Consider the following 19701-nt stretch of genomic DNA (forward strand, 5'->3'; position numbering starts at 1 on the left):
GCACTCATTCATCTGTGTGTCATTCCACACAGACTTCACTTTTCAAAATAAAACATCTTTCAGACTCTGAAATAAATAAAACTGAAGTAATGTATATTATTTTTTCTTTCTGTGCGGCCCGGTACCAAATGACCCACAGACCGGTACCGGTCCACAGCCCGGGGGTTGGGGACCACTGATAAGAAATAAGATTGGGCCTAAAAAAATCCAGCCCAACCCGACCCGAGCCCACGGGTATTAATGCCTGACCCGACCCGAATGTAATTATTGACATTTTGAATTCGGGCCGGGTCGGGCTTGGACTCAGGCTCGGGATTAAGATCTTACCTTTACTGTCATGATGGTACGTCATCTGATTGCTTCCTTAATATTTTAAAAGTGGTCAAACGAATATGTGTAACCTGAATTTACATGTACTGTATAACGGAACGTGATGGGAGTCAGCGTTCTGCAGGATTTGAATGTCAAGTTGAGCATCTCTAGTCTGGTACTAAAGGAACACTTCCTTAAGCTGATGGAAACCGATGGTACCGACATGACTGAACAGCGTTCTATTAGTTGACTTCTGTGCACTGTGCTCCTGCCATTTCTTCACCCACTCATGTTGTTATGATTACTATTATTCTTCACAAAGCGTGTTAAATACTGTGTGTCTGCAGAGGATTGCATGCAATAGCATGTGGACACTTCTGTGCAAGTTACATAGTTTATTTGCATGTATTACGTTTTAATGGATGTGACAACAGAATAATACCCTTCAGTGTTCAGCCTGGTAAACACGCAGAGATGAATTATCAAACTAGGGAACACGTATCTGTAGAGGTTCAGTAGTGACTGCTGATGGTTCAGGCTCATTCTTCCTTAGACATCAGTTATCCACAAAACAATTTGTGAGAAACCCCAGAGTTTTTCCCTGAGTAGGCGACCCCATCCTCTCAAGTTAAGAGTCTGGGGGTTCTTGTTGCTCTGTTATAACAGATTATGAAACCCTCATAACTCCGTCAATGAAGGATCAAAACTATTCAAGCAAATAAAGAAAAAAGAACATCAAACACAAATTAGCTTTTGCTTTTGACCTATTTATTTTGAGGCACTCTGACATTTTAATGTTTCAATATTCATCCTTGATTTCCTTTCAGTTGTTTTCCTATTCCTTTTTTACACTCTGCTATGTTATGAGTATGTTGTCTGACTGTGTATTATTTCTTCTGTCTGCATCTGGCTCCTTTACCTTAAAATGAACCTGACTTACACATCTTACACAAAACGGTCAGAGATTTTAAGAGAACATCTCCGGTGATCTTCAGTGTTGTCTAAATTATAACAGTAAAAAAGAAAGCAATTTTTACATTTCAAACAATATTGAAGTGACAAATGAAATCTTTTCCAGTGTGTGAATGTTGATGAATATATTTTATAATCAAGGGTAAAAAAAAAAGGCAAAAACTGTTGCTGACCAGGTTAACACTAAACCAGTTTATACATCACATTAAAAGCCTGTCAAGCCTATTGGTTTTCAACCAGTTTGTTCTCTTTTATAATTATATATTCTGACTTCAGCCAGTGGTGAACACACTCAGTCAGGAAGACATGGCTGTTAACGTCCCAGGAGTGATAGTGATGGTGGTTTTCTACCTGCTGGTTCTCGGGACAGGCATTTGGGCTTCATTTAAGTCCAAAAGCAAAAAAATAAAAAGTAAAGCCACAGGAATGGAGATGGTCCTGCTGGGAAACCGGAGCATCAACTTGGTGGTGGGGATCTTCACCATGACAGGTGAGGAGAGCATTCGCTATTCAGACATGTCAGAAACTTGGGTTTTATCCATTCTGGTATTTCTTTCCATTAATTGACTCTGTGTTTGTTAATCTATCCTGTAGCTACATGGATTGGAGGAGGCTTCATTGTTGGCAGTGTTGAGATGATGTGTACTCCATCCATGGGGCTGATCAGGGTAATTTTTGTGTTCCTGTCATACAGCTCAACCTTTATTATTGGTAAGACTTTTATTTAAATCTTGTAGAATAATGTATCTGTGTCAAAAAACAAATACTATCAGAAAACAAGGCAGTCAGAGACTGCAACCCAAGACTTACCCTGACCTACTTTCAGGGTAGGTCAGGGTATACTGAAAGTAGTACCTGACTAGTGCTTATGGAGAGGGCCAGTGTAAGACCATAGATCAAAGCTAGTGCATACGTAGATCAAAGCATTAGCTTTGATCGATGGTGTTACTCACGCTGGCCTTCTCCCTCTTCTTTCTATCTTATCCTATCCTTAATCTCTCATGGATGGATGGATGGATGGATGGATGGATGGATGGATGGATAGATAGATAGATAGATAGATAGATAGATAGATAGATAGATAGATAGATAGATAGATAGATCCATCCATCCATCCATCCATCCATCCATCCATCCATCCATCCCGGGGGCAATTGCACATACCCACCGCGCAGGCATGACATAATGAATAAATACTGGATAAATACCAGGAGGAAAAGAAATACTTACATCACATGACATACCACATGACATACACTACACTAACAGACACATGTAGCATTAACAGGACATATACTAAACTAAAATATAAACAATATAAGATTGAATAAAAAGTGACGGTGAAGTCAGCAGGGGTCCCACATGGTGGGTAAGGTACACCTTTCTTACATCGTAAGGCATGTCACTATCTAATGTCATAACATCACAACACCTATTGACATGTTTAAAATTATTATAAGGTTAGATGTTCCTTACCTTTGATTTTTTTTTTAATGCATTACAATGAAGGAGGTCTGCTGTTTGTCAAACCACTGAGAGAAAGAAACTGTCTGACGATGCTGGACTCTTTCCACATCAAGTATGGAAAAGTAATAACGGCTGGAATGAGTGTCTTTTCACTTTTTATTGACATCACGTGGCTGCCTGGGATACTTTTTGGGTTAGGTATGTTAGTCAACATAGTTTTAAACCAGTCACTCCACATATTTGTAGTGACTGGTTGAAAACTTTAAAATCTCTTTGTCTGACAGGAGGAACCATGAGTGTGGTTCTGGATTTGCCGTTCTCTCTTTGTGTCTGGATCTCTGCTGCTGTCATCATTATATACACCCTGATGGGAGGTCTCTACTCTGTGGCCTACACAGATGTTATACAACTGGTCCTCATTTTCACAGGCTTGGTGAGTTATCAGTTTAACAAGCATAAAAATTAATCTAATATCTTTAAAATCCTGTATTTTCGTGTTTGTCTCTCAGTCCGTATGTCTTCCGTTTGTCATGACGAGTCCTCACACCTTGGACATCAGTCAGACTCTGATGAACAACACCTTAAACGCTCCCTGGATTGGTCAACCAGAGATGAAGAAGATCTGGATCATGATTGATGACTTCTTATTTTTTGTAAGGAAACTAAGACCTTTATGAACCTTTATAAACCTTTATAAACCTTTAGGTTGACCACCGATATTAGATTGTGAAGGAGATATATTATCCACTAATCACCAAATTAAATATTAGGTTCTTCATTTTTATATTAAAAAAATACAGTAAAATATATTTTTTTTAAAAGTAATGACAAAAATTAAAAAAAAACCCCATACATTATGGAAAACAAAGGCGACATTGAATTTATGCAAGACTCATCTTTATTTTCTTTTCAGGCATCGGACCAAGAGAGTCAGTGGGTGGTCCGGGCTTCTGTGGTGGTCGTGGGTGTGGTTGGACCATTGCTCACCATGTTGAATAGCAGCATTCTAGTATTTTGGTTCCTTGGTACTGAAGTGTGTTACATGATTGTCTTCCCTGAACTCCTCTGTGTTCTCTACTTCAACATCTCCAATGGTTATGGGGCTATCATGGGCATACTGGTGCCACTGATGTTAAAGCTGTTGATTGGAGACCCATTACTAGGATTAGAACCAGTCCTACATTTCCCAGGATGCACTCTGGAGGATGGTGTTTATGTCCAGTACGCAGATAAGCCAAGACACTCCTCGTCTTTCCTACTTCTCAAGGCACTCCGAGGCCACCAAAAAATATCATCTTTCCTGCGAGTCCTGGTCACCCCATGACTTAGCTGTGCCGAGAAATTGTGAAAGTCTAGATTTTCCCAGCTAGGTTGCCCAGTTTGACTCCCCTTAAGTTGGACCACACTCTTTGTTTAAGGGTCACTTTCCCCTCCTTAGACATTAAACAGTTTGTCAGAATCTTTTCAGGGCCAGAATGGATGTAATTACATCCACAACATGCAGTGACAGTATTACACTCACAACTCCATACAATCAGCTCAGCAAAGGCAACACGGATCATGAACCATTCAGATTACGTGTCCTCTGCCACCAAGGAAACCATGATCAAGGCTCCCGGCTTCCAACGGGAGCAGACACATTCTTTCTGTCTTCTCTTTACCTCTCCAACTGTATGAAGAGATGAAGGAGTAGACTTCTCTAGGTCACATGTCCTCTTGTATAGATGAGTAAAAGAAGGAATTTAAGGAATTTAAACTGACTTAGGACATTTTGGAAGAAATGAGGCAAGATATAAAGCAAATGCAGAAAGATATGGAGGAAGAACACCCGTACATTGTTTTCTTGGAACAGAAAGTGAACATTTTGAAATGAAGTGCTCATATGAATGATGTGATCATCACTACCATCAAAACCAAGCAAAGTGCTTAAGCACACGCTGCGGCCACGGGAGTGGAGAAACCACCAAGCACAACACTGACGCTGAGACAGTGGAGAAACAGGTGATTTCTAAACTCGGAGATCTGGAGATAACTATAGATCCAGACCAGGTTGAGATGTGTTATCCATTGTGCACCCACAGCTGCCCGGGTGCAGACTGACAGAAAAGTGGAAGCCAATCGGTGCCAACAGCCTTTTGGACCCCCACCAGAACAGTCATGCACATTCACACAGCAGTGAGTTCCTCACTGGAGGCAAGGAGGGTAAAGTGTCTTTCCCAAGGACACAACAACAGATGAGTAGAGGAGCGGGGGTGGAAATCGAACCGCTGATCTTAGGATCATTGGACGTCTACCATCTGAGCCACTGTCACCCTGATATACTGTACGTAAGGCACATGGAATCATGGATATTTTTAGCAACACTGACCTTTAGACCTCTAAGTGTCTGACCTTTCACCCACAACGTCATTGACATGTGTTATTGTAGCAGGGGCAAATTGCAATTTTGCATTCCACCAAAAAACTGCAGCTTATAGGATTATTAGGGAATTCAACCTCCTCCACCACAGATAGGAAGCAGTCGACAGATGGAAATAGAAAAAAAAAGTCAGATATTTGAAGATGTAAATTAATCATGTCTCTGGTTTACATTTCAGGCGCTGGGGGGGTTGGGATTCCAGGCCTTCCACCAGAGGACTCTGTCAGCTTCTTCTACTGCTTCAGCAAAAATCTCATGCTTTATTGCAGGTTTCCTCATACTCATATTTGCAATACCTCCTATACTTATTGGAGCAGCTGCAGCATCCACAGGTAATAAAAGCGAAACTTACATTTCTGGCTCAAACCTCGTTAGAACTAAAAACATTGTCATCATCATCATCATCATCTTCATCATCACTACTTCCAGAATTTATCAACAACAAATTGTTGCCTTTCTGTAGAAAGAAGTCAATTTGCAACTGCTCATCTTGGAAAGTGTCTTGAATTAACTGTGTTGCAATTTGGTTGTGCATAATTAACTTGAATCTATACACTGAACCTACATTCTACATTTCTTGAGTATGAGTGTTGGCTCATTGCAAAAGTAGCTGCATAGAAACTGAAAACACCAAAGGGGGCATTTAATCCAGAAGCTAAATTCAGGAGATGTTGTCATTGTTGTCATCACAACACTCAGCCAGGTGATCCAACTTCCTGTTGGTCAACTCATGAGGTTAATCACCGAGGTGTCATCAGCCTTCTTGAAAACGGTCTGGAGATCATCTCAAGGTCTGCAATGATGGGTGAAGAGGAAATTAAGTATTTCTTAGTGGTGATTTGTTTGTAAGTAAAAAGGTATGGTGGTCTCTATCTTTTTAGGTTTATCCTTTTAGGTTTACCTTTGACACTGAAAGAAAACATATACTTTATGAACTCCATTATACGTCTTTAAGTTGGACCAGTTGTTAATATTTTCTTTTTTGCACTTCTGAGACCTGCTGCCAAGACTTGCAGAGACAATGTGTACATGTCTTGGTTGTTCAGTAATGAATTTCATTGTCTTTGGCTCATCTCTGAGTTGTCACTAAATCACATGGTTGAATCCTTTATCTAGGTCCACTGATTGGTGGGTCTCCTACTGAATTCCTCTTCAATGTGAGGGATATTCAAATGACTCACTGCTGCTCATGAGACAAAATGAAGAACAAGAGCTGATTGTATAAAGTAAATGATGATGATATATTGAACTAAGGATTTGAATACTGGAAAGGGGGTTGGAATTTCATAATGTAGGACTGTTGCTTTGCATAAAGTCAAGCTAAAGTAAGCTCATGGTCTGTAGAGTGTGACCGTTTCAGTGTAATTGTTTAGTCTAATTGTTGTCGATGTGGGAGATGCAGATATTTCTGACTTTGATGGCTGATGACAAGATAGTAAAGTTTGTTCATCTATACCAGACAGACAAACAGACAAATGTCTTACTGAAGTTGACACCAAGGCTGAATCAATACTTTGACAACTAGTAACTACAAACACAAACACACTTGCAACCAAATCTGAATCGAGGTCAGTAGAGCCGGTATCGAGTCGGGGAGGCATGGTTTAACAGAACATGTAAACAGATCATGTGACCATTTTTCAGTCTTTCCTTGTCTTTTGTCTGAACCTCAGACTGGAACCAGACCACCTATGGTTCTCCTTCTCCGTACGAACGTGGAGAAGCTTCTCTCACTCTGCCCATTGCCCTGCAGCACCTCACCCCACCCTTCATCTCCATCATCGGTATTGGATGTGTGGCGGCTGCCATGATGTCATCAGCTGACTCTGCTTTACTTTCTGCATCTTCTGTCTTCACCAATAACATTTACAAGAACATCCTGAGACCTCAGGTGAGAAAACACAGGCATAATTAATATGAAGAAGAAGTATACGTTATTAAGAAAAATTAATTTAGTTTATGCTCAAGCAAACTTTGTCTTCTTCTTCAGGCATCGGACCAAGAGAGTCAGTGGGTGGTCCGGGTGTCTGTGGTGGTCGTGGGTGTGGTTGGACCAATGCTCACCTTGCTGAACAACAGCTTCCTGGTATTTTGGTTCCTTGTCAATGAAGTGTGTTACCTTATTATTTTCCCTGAACTTCTCTGTGTTCTCTACTTCAACATCTCCAATGGTTATGGGGCTATCATGGGTGTACTGGTGGCATTCACATTAAAGCTGCTGAGTGGAGACCCATCATTCGGTTTACAACCAGTCCTACATTTCCCAGGATGCACTTTGGAGGATGGTGTTTATGTCCAGTGTGCTCCAGTTAAGACCATCTCCATGCTGTCTGCCATTGCTGCCATCTTGTTGTTCTCCTACCTGGCTTCTGTCCTCTTCAACAAAGGTGTTCTACCTGAGAAGTGGGATGTGTTCAAAGTGAAAGCCCAGCACTCACCAGTACCACTGACACCAGTAGGTGGCGCCATAGAGGAGAAAGATGATGAGAATGAGGAAATTAACAGGAAGTCTGAGGGTGAAGCATCACAACCAATGGAGAATGGGGCTTGTTAATGTTTTCTGAAGCATCTGTGTCTCTTGTGTTTAACATGGATTTACTGTTTGTTTGGAAATTTAATAGTCCACATGAGGAATAAACTGAAAAAATAAACTGATCAGAAGAGTCTAACTATCGTTGTGTGTTTAATTTATCCTTCAGCATCAAGAACAACAGATCACAGTAGCAGGACAGTGTCAGATGATGTCTGAAGAACAAAAAAAGCAGGGCATGTTTATGGTGGACTGTGTCTGGGATTGTCCAGAGTCTTATCTTCTGTTTAGTGTCATTGGCGCTCTTCCTTGTTAAAACTAAGAGTTGCTAATTCCCTGAAGAATTACAGTCTTGGTGTGATAAGTCTTTCATAAATACCGGCATGGAGACGCAGCACATCGGGTTAGGGTTGACTCCTGTAAAATGTCCACAGCTTTTGTACCCTTTCAAGCCTATCCCAATAACAGACATGCATTTTACAACACACGGATGTTCAACAGCCTGCTTCCATCTGTGAAGGCAATAGGGTGACAATGACAGACCTCCAGAGGTTCGTTGCTGACTCTGCTGAAGAGCCCAGCGCCATATCCTCACCAACTTGTGAACGGCTGAACTTCTTCAGTAAAATTTGTTAGGATTAAAACTTGTCTCATCATTGAAGATGCACCTCAGAACCAAGCTTAAAGAACCGAAAGGGTTTTGTTCAGAGAAAAGCACTAACACAACATACCAAGGTCTGTAAAAGTAGTAACAATCAATATACTACTGAAACCAGCACTTGGCCCTGAGACTCTGACTAAGTGTAGGCCACTGTCCCTTCGTATCAGAAACAATCGAGAAAGTAGCAGCATTAGTGATATATGACTTTATAATAAATAAAAAAAAAATCAAATTTGAAGTTTTCAAAAACATTCCAGGACAGTCTTCAATGGTCAAAAAATTGTACTTGCATCAAACAAGTTTTTTTTTTTTTTGTCTTTGTTTTTTTATTAATATCACCACTCAACAATCTTAGTTTGGCCTTCGACACCATCAACCGTCAGATATTAATAATAATTTTTTAAAAAAATAGATAAAACTATTTACAGCAAAGTTATGACACTGCAGGTGTCAACAGGTGTCTGCTGAAGGGGTGGGGGAATCGTCTTGGCCGCGTCTGCTCTAGAGGAATTTCTTTTCAATCGCTTGCCAACTGATAACATGGAGGGTGCCAGAATGGGGAGAACATGGGATAAATTGCGAGAGGACATAACGCCCCCAAGATGTTATCCGTCTTGTGGTTAAGCCCATTAATCACCACAGTCTGTCCCCACTACACTGCCTATCTCACATAACAAGGTGGTCAGCCTTTGGACTCCTTGATTTCCTACTGTCTTTGCAATTTCAGGGTAATACTCACTCCAAGGAGAAGAAACCCTGCATTGATAAATACAAGCAGATAAAGATATTCATGTCCTCTATGGAATAAACTGCAAGGCACATGACTCTCCACTCCTCCCATGAGTCCTATATATATTATATATATAAAAATGTCCCTCTCACCCTTGTGGGGTGGTATCTGTGTGTCATCCTCAAGCTCGGGTCCTCTACCAGAGGCCTGGGAGTCTGAGGGTTCTGCGCAGTATCTTAGCTGTTCCTAGGACTGCGCTCTTCTGGACTGAGGCTTCAGATGTTGTTCCAGGAATCTGCTGGAGCCACTCTTCCAGTTTGGGGGTCACTGCCCCAAGTGCTCCTACTACCACGGGGACCACATTAACCTTAACCTTCCACATCTGTTCCAGCTGTTCTTTCAACCCTTGATATTTCTCAATCTTTTCGTGTTCCTTCTTCCTGATGTTGGCATCAGCTGGAATCTCCACATCTATCACCACTGCTCTCTTCTGCTCTTTGTCCATCACCACTATGTCCGGTTTGTTAGCCAGTAGCTGTTTGTCGGTCTGGAAGCTGAAGTCCCACAGGATCTTAGCCTTGCTGTTCTCAACCACCTTCGGTGGTATGTCCCATTGGGATTTGGGTACTTCTAGTCCATACCGGGTACAGATGTTCCTGTACACTATCACAGCTACTTGGTTGTGCCTTTCCATGTATGCTGAGCTGGCGAGCATCTTACACCCTGCTACCACATGCTGGACTGACTCTGGGGCTTCTTTACATAGCCTGCACCTTGGGTCAGATCTACTGTGGTAGATATTAGCCTCTATTGCCCTTGTACTTAGGGCCTGTTCTTGTGCTGCCATAATCAGTGCCTCTGTGCTGTCTGTCAGTCCAGCTTTATTCAGCCATTGGTAGGTCTTCTTGATATCAGCCACTTCCTCTATCTGACGGTGGTACATGCCGTGTAGGGGCTTGTCCCTCCATGTTGTCTCCTCCTCCTCCTCCTCTTCCTCCTCAGGTTTCTGCTGTCTAAGGCATTCACTGAGCAGTTCATCTGTTGGGGCCATCTTCCTGATGTACTCTTGGATTTTTGATGTCTCATCCTGGACAGTGGCCCTGATGCTCACTAGTCCTCGGCCTCCCTCTTTCCGCTTAGTGTACAGCCTCAGGATGCTGGACTTGGGGTGAAACCCTCCATGCATGGTGAGGAGCTTTCTAGTCTTGATATCTGTGGCTTCTATCTCCTCCTTTGGCCAGCTTATGATCCCAGCGGGGTATCTGATGACCGGCAGTGCATACATGTTGAAGGCTCGGACCTTGTTCTTGCCATTCAGCTGACTTCTCAGGACTTGCCTTACTCTCTGGAGGTATTTGGCTGTGGATGACTTCCTTGCGGCCTCCTCATGGTTGCCATTAGCCTGTGGGATTCCAAGGTATTTGTAGCTGTCCTTGATGTCTTCTATCCTGCCTCCTGGTAGGTTGACCCCTTCAGTTCTGATCATCTTGCCTCTTCTTGATACCATCCGGCCACATTTGTCTAATCCGAATGACATCCCTATGTCGTCGCTGTAGATCCTGGTGGTGTGGATCAGTGAGTCAATTTCTCGCTCATTCCTGGCATACAGCTTGATGTCATCCATGTAGAGGAGATGGCTGATTCTTGTCCCGCTTCGGAATCGGTATCCGTAGCCACTCTTTGTGATGATGTGACTGAGGGGGTTCAGGCCTATGCAGAACAGCAGTGGTGATAGTGCATCCCCTTGGTATATGCCGCACTTGATGTTAACTTGGGCAATTGGCTTGGAGTTAGTCTCCAGGGTTGTCTTCCACTTCCCCATTGAGTTCTTGATGAAGGCTCTTAGTGTCCTGTTGATCTTATACAGTTCCAGACATTCCAGTATCCACGTGTGTGGCATTGAGTCGTAGGCTTTCTGGTAGTCAATCCAGGCGGTGCACAAGTTGGTCTGCCTGTTCTTACAGTCTCTGTGTGCTGCTCTGTCCACCAGTAGCTGGTGCTTGGCTCCCCTGGTGTTACTACCAACTCCTTTCTGTGTCCCACTCATGTATTGATCCATGTGCCTACTCATCTTAGCGGCCATGATGGCTGACAGGAGCTATATATATATATATATATATATATATATATATATATATATATATATATATATATATATATATATATATATATATATACACTGTATATATGGACAGCCTTTCCCCACCACTGCTCCAGTCTCACCCTTTGCCACTCCCTCAAGCCTTGTTGACCAGCCAATCAGCTCTGAGCCTGCTCATTCAGCCATAGGCCTGTTTCTGATTTAACTGAATATTTTTACCATGCAGTATTCCCTTCTTCTTGCCAGATCATTTTTGGAGTGCCTTCTCCTTTTATATCCTGCGTATTTTGACTTCTTGGATTTTGATCTGTGTCCATTTCCAGGTTTTGCTTCAGCCTTATATCTCTGTATGTCCGCTTTTTTCTGATAATTTGGTATTTAAACTTTGGAACAAACTAAACTTTGATGGTTTGAGACTAAAACCTCTGTTTTGCCTGAATCCTGCATCTTTCCTGTGATTCTGCATGTGGGGCTTATAGTTGCATGACACTGGATGTCTCTCTAGTAGGGAGTGTCCCATGAAGCTAAACTAACTAAATCAGCCACAGCAACCCCTTCCATTTATGAAAGAGCATTTGTTATTAATATTATCATAGTTACTAATATCATTTTTGTACAGTGAGTGAACCAGGTGTTTATGTTCACTGCTTTCTATGCAATCAAGACAAGACTGTGAGGCTCTGGGATGTACTGTCTGGATGAACTGTTTGGATTCCTTTCTTGGACTTTTTCTTTTCTTTTCTTTTCTCTTGTTTAATTTAGTATTTTATTTTAAGTTTTGTCATTTTGTCTGCATTTTGCTTTACCTTGAGATGAACCAGACTTATACATTTTAGAACAAAGGAGATTTTCCCTCAATTAACTGGAGGAACAACTATCTTTTCAATTTGTAATTAAACCTAAAACGTTGGTTTCTCGTACAAGTTTTAAGTCCGTTTTTAATAGAACATATCTAGTCTCATTCAAAGTCTAAGAATTAAAGAAAACACATTTTAAGGTTTGAACATTACTTCTAGTGTGAGTTTTGCTGAATATCTTTGACACTCAAGTGTGAAACAAGACTGAAATTGTCGTTTGTTGACCAAAAGAGTTCAGACACCAATTTATAATGTCAGGTCAAGCTAGTTGGTTTTCAATCAATTTGCTCTTTGCAAGCAGATACTCCAACTTCAGCCAGCAGTGAACGCATTCAACGAGGACAACATGGCTCTCAACGTCCCAGGAGTGATAGTGATGGTGTTTTTCTATCTTCTGGTCCTTGGGACCGGAATCTGGGCTTCTTTCAAGTCCAAAAGGAAACAGAAGAAAAGTGGAGCCACTGGAATGGAGATGGTCCTGCTGGGAAACAGGAGCATCAACTGGGTGGTGGGGGTCTTCACCATGACAGGTGAGGAGAGCATTTTGAAAAATTAGGCATTCAATTCTTCATTGAAAATAAATCTTATATCTAGGAGCTAAATTATGACTCATTAGAAATTAAAATGCTTCTAAATGTTGGTGTTTGGAAATGCCAGAAGCATGTTTTTAATCTAATGTCATGTCTGCAGATGAAAATATTAAAATCTCTGACTGCAGTTGGCACTGAACTGTTGTTGTTTTTCATTGCGGAAGACCATTAACACCTGTTGGATCTACGCTGTACCCATCCCTTTCTGTTTTGAGAAGCTTTGTTTCTATTCTGGCATTTATTTACAATTAATCTATCCTGTAGCTACATGGATTGGAGGAGGCTTCATTGTTGGCATTGTTGAGATGATGTGCACTCCATCCATGGGACTGATCAGGGCAATAATTGTGTTCCTGTCATACAGCTCAACTTTTATTCTCGGTAAGGTTTTTAATTGCATCTTATAGCACTTTGACACTGTTTGTGTCAAAGTGTAAAATAAGACATATACACAATTACAAAAAAAGCTCACATCAGTTTTGACATGTTGTAATATTGTCTGCATTGTTTAGTCAGTTGTATTCACTTGTCTTCAGTTGGTCTAGTTGTTTTTATAGGTCACTTTTTAACATTTCCATGCCCGAGCCACGTGAAATGAAGAAATGTTGAACAGTAACAGTAAAAGTATCTTATTCATAACTTTCTTGAAATCATTAATTAAATGTCACTGTCTTAGATATGCTAGTAAGCATAGTGAATTTGCAGGTCACAAACTGAACCTAAACCTTGCATAATTTTTGACATTTTAGAAATTTTAAATGTTCAGATTTTTCTTCTCCTTGATATATTTATAATTATTATGTGTTTCAATGTAGGAGGTCTGCTGTTTGTCCAACCACTGAGAGAAAGAAACTGTGTGACGATGCTGGACTCTTTCCACATGAAGTATGGAAAAGTTATAACAGCTGGAATGAGTCTCATTTCACTTTTTATTGACGTCACGTGGCTGCCTGCAACACTCACGGGATTAGGTACAGTGTGTGTGTGTGTGTGTGTGTGTGTGTGTGTGTGTGTGTGTGTGTGTGTGTGTGTGTGTGTATACGGTAATCCCTTGTACATTCGTGCATCAACTTGGCAACTTCACCTCGTCCAAATTTTTAGTAGGCAGTCACGTGATACCGTACGCACCTCCTATTGGCTGACGGCATCCGGAAGTGCACTATTATCCGTGAGTCTCAGATTTACGTGAGACAAAAAAGTGCTTTAAACAGTGGATAAGAATGTGGGAAAAGGTAATATCGATATAAGGTGGTTTAATATCAGCATGGGGAGAGTTCATAAATGTTTATTACCGTAGATAATAATACAAATAGTTTGTCATTATATCGCGGAATTCGTTATTCGTGTGTGGTTATGGAATGCAGTAACCGTGAGTAATGAGGGATTACTATATATATATATATTGTATATGTACACACCCTGCTTTTAAAACTTCACTGTTATGTTTGACAGGAGGAACCATCAGTGTAATCCTTGATTTGCCGTTCTCTTTATGCATCTGGATCTCTGCTAGTATTGTCATTATATACACCCTGATGGGAGGTCTCTACTCTGTGGCCTACACTGACGTTATACAACTGGTCCTCATTTTAGTAGGTTTGGTGAGTTATCAGAAAGTTAACAGTCGTATAAATATTAAACTATTTTCTGTAAAACTCATGCGTTGTTTTCTTTATCTGTCTCTCAGTCCATCTGTGTTCCCTTTGTCATGACGAGTCCTCACACCTTGGACATCAGTCAGACTCTGATGAACAACACCTTAAACGCTCCCTGGATTGGTCAACCAGAGATGAAGAAGATCTGGATCATGATTGACGACTTCTTATATTTTGTATGCAATCCACACTCTTTATCAAATGGAAGTTACTCTTGTCTGGGTCTTACATATAAGTGGAATAGCTATGAGCCATCAGCCACTTAGGGTACAGCACTTTGAGTTTGAAAACCCAGACACTCATGTTCCCTGTTACTTCAACCAACTCATCTAGGGGGATCCAAAGGTGCTCCTAGACCATCCAAGAGAGGAAAAAACTGGGCAGTGAGTCCTGGGTCTGACCCAAACCACTGTAAAGCAGTTTGTAGCTTACTGTTTGATCAGGCTAGTAGGAATACATCATCTGCAAAATGATGAAATCCTCAGGCCACCAAACTCAATACTCCCTGCAACTGGAAACAAGTCTGCCTTTTTGCCGGCAATACAATACAAACTTTGACTACAAGAGTACAGAGACATGATGGACAACCCGTAGCAATGAGGCGTCCAATCCATTCGACTGAAACACTCCCCAAACGCTTTCTCAAGAGACAGAGTAGTCAGACTCTCCAGGTCCACATAGTACTTGTTGACTGGTATGTCAATCTTCCACTCTCCCACCAGCACCCTGGTAAGAGATTAGAGCTAGCCAAGTGTTCCACAACGAGGGCTAGAACCACATTGTTTCACCTCTATCCGAGGTGAGCAGTTTGAGACCCCGATGAGGACTACGGCCATGCAGATGAGCTTCCTTGAAAAGTTGTGCAGAAATTCTTTGGTTATGCAAAACCAATTGTTTCAACCGCTGTCTGGGGTTACGGTAGAGGAATAACATTCAATTCATGAGCAACAGCTCCGGTGGACATCCAACTGTCAGAATGCCAATTGCACGTTCCTTCAAAACGTGCGACACCTGTGGTATTGTGCAGTGTGATACAACTGAATGTGGCCTTGTACTGTGACCAGTCTAAGAGATACATGTGCAATAATCATGCTGTCTAATCACCATCTCGATATGCCACACCTGTGTGGTATGATGGGATGCCACGCAATCATTCCAGCATACAAGTGTTGCTTATATATTTTTGTTCAGTATATTTTGGGTACTTGCATTCATGGATACTTTTTCACCACATTTTGACCTTTCAACTGGAACCTTTTTGATCTTAGCAGGATTTAATTGAAAATTCCGATTCCATCATATCATTACGCGTCCTAAGGTCATTAGAGCACTCGGACCTCTCCACCACAGTAAGGTTGACAGACGGAAATAGTGTCAGATATATTTGAAGATGAAAACATTGTTGTCAATTCTAGATCATCAATTGTAAATTGTAAACGGTGACTGTAAATTGTAAATATTTAATATCTGTATGTATGCATGCATGTATGTATGTTTGAGTGTGGTATGAATGTTTGAATCCCCTTCTTCTCTGCTGCCGCAACAGTGAAAATTTCCCCACTATGGGACTATTAAAGGTTATCTTATCTTGACAAAACCATTTGTCTGGATTACTCCTCAGGCACTGGGGGGTTTTGGATACCAGGCCTTCCACCAGAGGACTTTGTCAGCTTCTTCTACTGCTTCAGCAAAAATCTCCTGCTTTGCTGCAGGTTTCCTCATACTCATATTTGCTATACCCCCAACATTATTTGGGGCAGCTGCTGCATCCACAGGTAAGAATTATGAACCTGATGTTTCTTGTCCAAACCTTGTTAGAAGTAATGACACAAAATTGTTTCCATGGAATCTGATTACTACTTTGATCCTGGTTGACATCTCCTGACATTGTTATAACCACTACCATTATAATCAAATGACAACCAACTATCTCCTTTTGTTTCTAAGACCTTCAATGGTTATTTTGGTTGGACATATCAATGTCTCCATCCCTGACTTCAGTTCTCTCCAAACCGATTGACTCTAGTCTCAAAGCAAACAGTCTCCCACCTTGAGTTTTTGATTAACGTGATGTTTCTGCATGCTTCTTTTTCAGTGTCTTGAAATGTCTCCTTTTTTGGGGTTGTAGGCTTTCTGTAGAATTAAGTTAGTTTGGAACAACTCTTCTTTGACAGCGTATTGGAATACCCTTCTGTTGTGATTTGTCACCTGCCACTTGATCCATTGATGGATCGTTGGTCCACCTGTGTGCTTCTACCTTCTCTCTTGTAGGTCACCGAATGTTCCTGCCTCTTCAGGAAGAAGGTTTTCACTATTGTCTTGTCCATCCTTTTATAAAAGTCTCCCAGCATCTGCCACCCTACGTTCCTTTCCTGGATAACAAACTAACTTCTTCATCACCTCTATTTCCTTCTTCAAAGTTTACATAGAGGTTGAATTAATACTTTGACAACCAGCTTCTACGATGCGGTTTTATTGAAAAGGCCACAAACACACCTCATACCAAATCTGAGTCGGGTGAGGCAGAGCAAATGTCATGTACTGCAGACATAGGTTCACTGACAGTACAGCCAATATAAATACTGTTGATCAGGTGTCCATTTTTTTCTTTTCCTGTCTTTTGTATGAACTTCAGACTGGAACCAGACCACCTATGGTTCTCCATCTCCGTATGAACGTGGAGAAGCTGCCTTAGCTCTGCCCATCGCCCTGCAGCACCTCACCCCATCCTTCATCTCCATCATTGGCATTGGGTGTGTAGCTGCTGCTGTGATGTCATCAGCTGACTCTGCTTTACTTTCTGCGTCTTCTGTCTTCACCAATAACATTTACAAGAACATCTTCAGACCACAGGTAAGAAAACACACCTGTGTCCGTGCTTCCTGTCAGAGACAGACATGTTCAGATGTTTAGAGGCTGTTCCATGCCATCCATAATACGAACAGAGGAATAATTTTCTTTATACAATGCGCCCTGTATTGGTTTTGAGCCATAAGTCAAAAATTCGTTACCTAAATATGATTCAATATTGCACTAAAGTATACACTAGATTCAAACTGACAGTCAGAAATGAGGTCTCTCCCTTATGCCCTTTCTTGTATCCGTGTTACCTGCCACTTGTTTCCATTTGGAAGGTCCTGAATATATCCATTAAACTGGGAAAAGTGAGATCAAGTCACCCACTGGTTACCAAACTAGATATTAGACACATTTCAACCCCACATATTTTGTTTTCATTGGGTATGTCCCATTCAAAAAATCAGACAGTAGTGTTTGGTCTTGTGAATAGATATTGGAATGATTGAGAAACAAAGGAGACAAATTTAAAATGAAATAAAGGAATTGAACAAGGGTGATGTTTGTTTTCTTCTTCAGGCATCGGAACAAGAGAATCAGTGGGTGGTCCAGGCTTCTGTGGTGGTTGTGGGTGTGGTTGGAACATCACTCACCATACTCAAAAACAGCGTCCTAATATTTTGGTTCCTTTGTACTGAAGTGAGTTACATCATAATTTTCCCTGAACTCCTCTGCGTGCTCTACTTCAACATCTCAAATGGTTATGGTGCTATAATGGGTATACTGGTACCACTGTTGTTAAAGTTTTTGAGTGGGGATCCATTGCTAGGATTAGAACCAGTCCTACATTTCCCAGGATGCACTCTGGAGGATGGTGTGTACACCCAGTACGCTCCAGTAAGGACCATCTGCATGTTGTCTTCTATTGCTGCCATCTTGTTGTTCTCCTACCTGGCTTCTGTCCTCTTCAACAAAGGTGTTCTACCTGAGAAGTGGGATGTGTTCAAAGTGAAAGCCCAGCACTCGCCAGTTCCACTGACACCAGTAGGTGGCGCCAGAGAAGAAAATGAGGAAATGAACAGAAACTCTCAAAGCGATCCAAAGTAAAACACAACATGCTAAATTTTCAGCCATATCTGTTTCCCTCATGTTCATGTGTGTTGGACATTTCACAATTCAGATCAGGAATAAATCTTCTAGGAAACGGAGCAACTAATCACCGTCACAGGATGGTCTGAGATGTTTGAAGACTGTTCAGCCTCAGCTTCTGTCCAAAGACAGAATTAACATTTCATTGACTAAAGATTCAGGGCACTGAACAAACGAGTGGTTCACGATCACTGGTGAGCAGTAGAGAGAATCAAGCACTTACAGGGTTGTAAGTTGAGCACAGGGTTGTAAGTTGAGCACTGACTTAGGAATCATGTGACTAACATGCAGGACAGTTATGATAACCTCCACCCCCTCATGCATTTTAAATTGTGAGTTTCTCGTCTACAGCCACTTATCTACCTTGCTGGTCATGGGTCTGCTGGAGCTTATCCCAGCCAGCTATGAGGAAAGGCAGGGTACACTCTGGATAAGACACCAGCTCACTATGGGCCAGTTATGATAACAGTGAAAACCCATGGGGATTTATGTGCTGAATGTTTGATGCATTGTCGAGTGTGTCTACCTATAATTAAACAGATGTATGTGTTTTTGTTATTAAAAGTTAAACATCTGTTTGCCTGCTTGTTTATACCTGACTACCAAAAATGAATTGGTAACACTTTATTTTAAGATACACCTATTCACCATTAATTAGTTGCTTATTAACATGCAAATTTGTAACATACTGGCTCTTAATTAGTCATTATTAAGTACTTATTAATGCCTTGTTCTGCATAGTCTTATTAAACAACCAGTAAGCCATTAACTAAGAGTCTTCCCTCAATAACCTCAGAATTCTTGCTTATTAGTATTAAGTAAGGAAGTTGTTTTATATAAATTACGATCTCAAAATGCTTTGCTTAGTATGGACTTAATAAGGTTGTAGTACCCCAGGAATAGTTATTCTCCCTTAATACCACTTAATGAACATAACTAAACACAAAATTACGAATGTTAAGTGTCCAAATAACTCTAAATTAAGTCTTTGTTACTTAGAATATGTTCCCCATACTAAAGTGACATCTTGATCATTACAAATTCACTAATAGTTGAACACTTATTAACCAACACATGTTCCCTAATCTAAAGTTGCCTCCTTTTCACAATTAGTTAATATGTTATAGCACATAACTACTGCAATAAAGAAGTGATGGGTTACATCTTTGAAAAATGGATCTATCTATACAGTAGGTTCCCTCTCATTCAGTGGTAGAATAACAAAGACAGCACAAGTACAAATACCTCATTTATTAAACCGCTTACTGGTTGTTTAATAAGGCCATGCAGAACAAGGCATTAATAAGTACTTAATAATGACTAATTAAGAGCCAATATTTTACTAATTTGCATGTTAATAAGCAACTAATTAATGGTGAATAGGTGTACCTTCAAATAAAGTGTTACCAATGAATGTATTGTTATCCTGATGTAACTATGAACACAAGAGCTTTGCTGTCTT

The 19701-nt window shown here is 41.0% G+C and overlaps 2 protein-coding genes across 2 annotated transcripts; both read left to right on the top strand.

The window, feature by feature from the left end:
• Positions 1–1716: 1716 nt before the first annotated feature.
• On the top strand, positions 1717–9169 carry LOC137604042 (high affinity choline transporter 1-like). Its single transcript, XM_068327968.1, has 7 exons — positions 1717–1774; positions 3036–3184; positions 3261–3404; positions 5349–5502; positions 6844–7061; positions 7161–7280; positions 9089–9169. The coding sequence occupies exons 1-7, from the start codon at positions 1717–1719 to the stop codon at positions 9167–9169; spliced, it is 924 nt and encodes a 307-aa protein (XP_068184069.1).
• Positions 9170–11443: 2274 nt separating this feature from the next.
• Positions 11444–18804, top strand: LOC137604013 (high affinity choline transporter 1-like). The gene is made up of 9 exons (XM_068327926.1): positions 11444–11539; positions 12351–12579; positions 12904–13020; positions 13455–13610; positions 14092–14240; positions 14327–14470; positions 15916–16069; positions 16930–17147; positions 17670–18804. The coding sequence occupies exons 2-9, from the start codon at positions 12396–12398 to the stop codon at positions 18195–18197; spliced, it is 1650 nt and encodes a 549-aa protein (XP_068184027.1). The 5' UTR covers positions 11444–11539; positions 12351–12395; the 3' UTR covers positions 18198–18804.
• Positions 18805–19701: the final 897 nt, after the last annotated feature.

Source organism: Antennarius striatus, chromosome 11 (assembly GCF_040054535.1).
Source record: "Antennarius striatus isolate MH-2024 chromosome 11, ASM4005453v1, whole genome shotgun sequence".
NCBI classification, from domain to species: Eukaryota; Metazoa; Chordata; class Actinopteri; order Lophiiformes; family Antennariidae; genus Antennarius; species Antennarius striatus.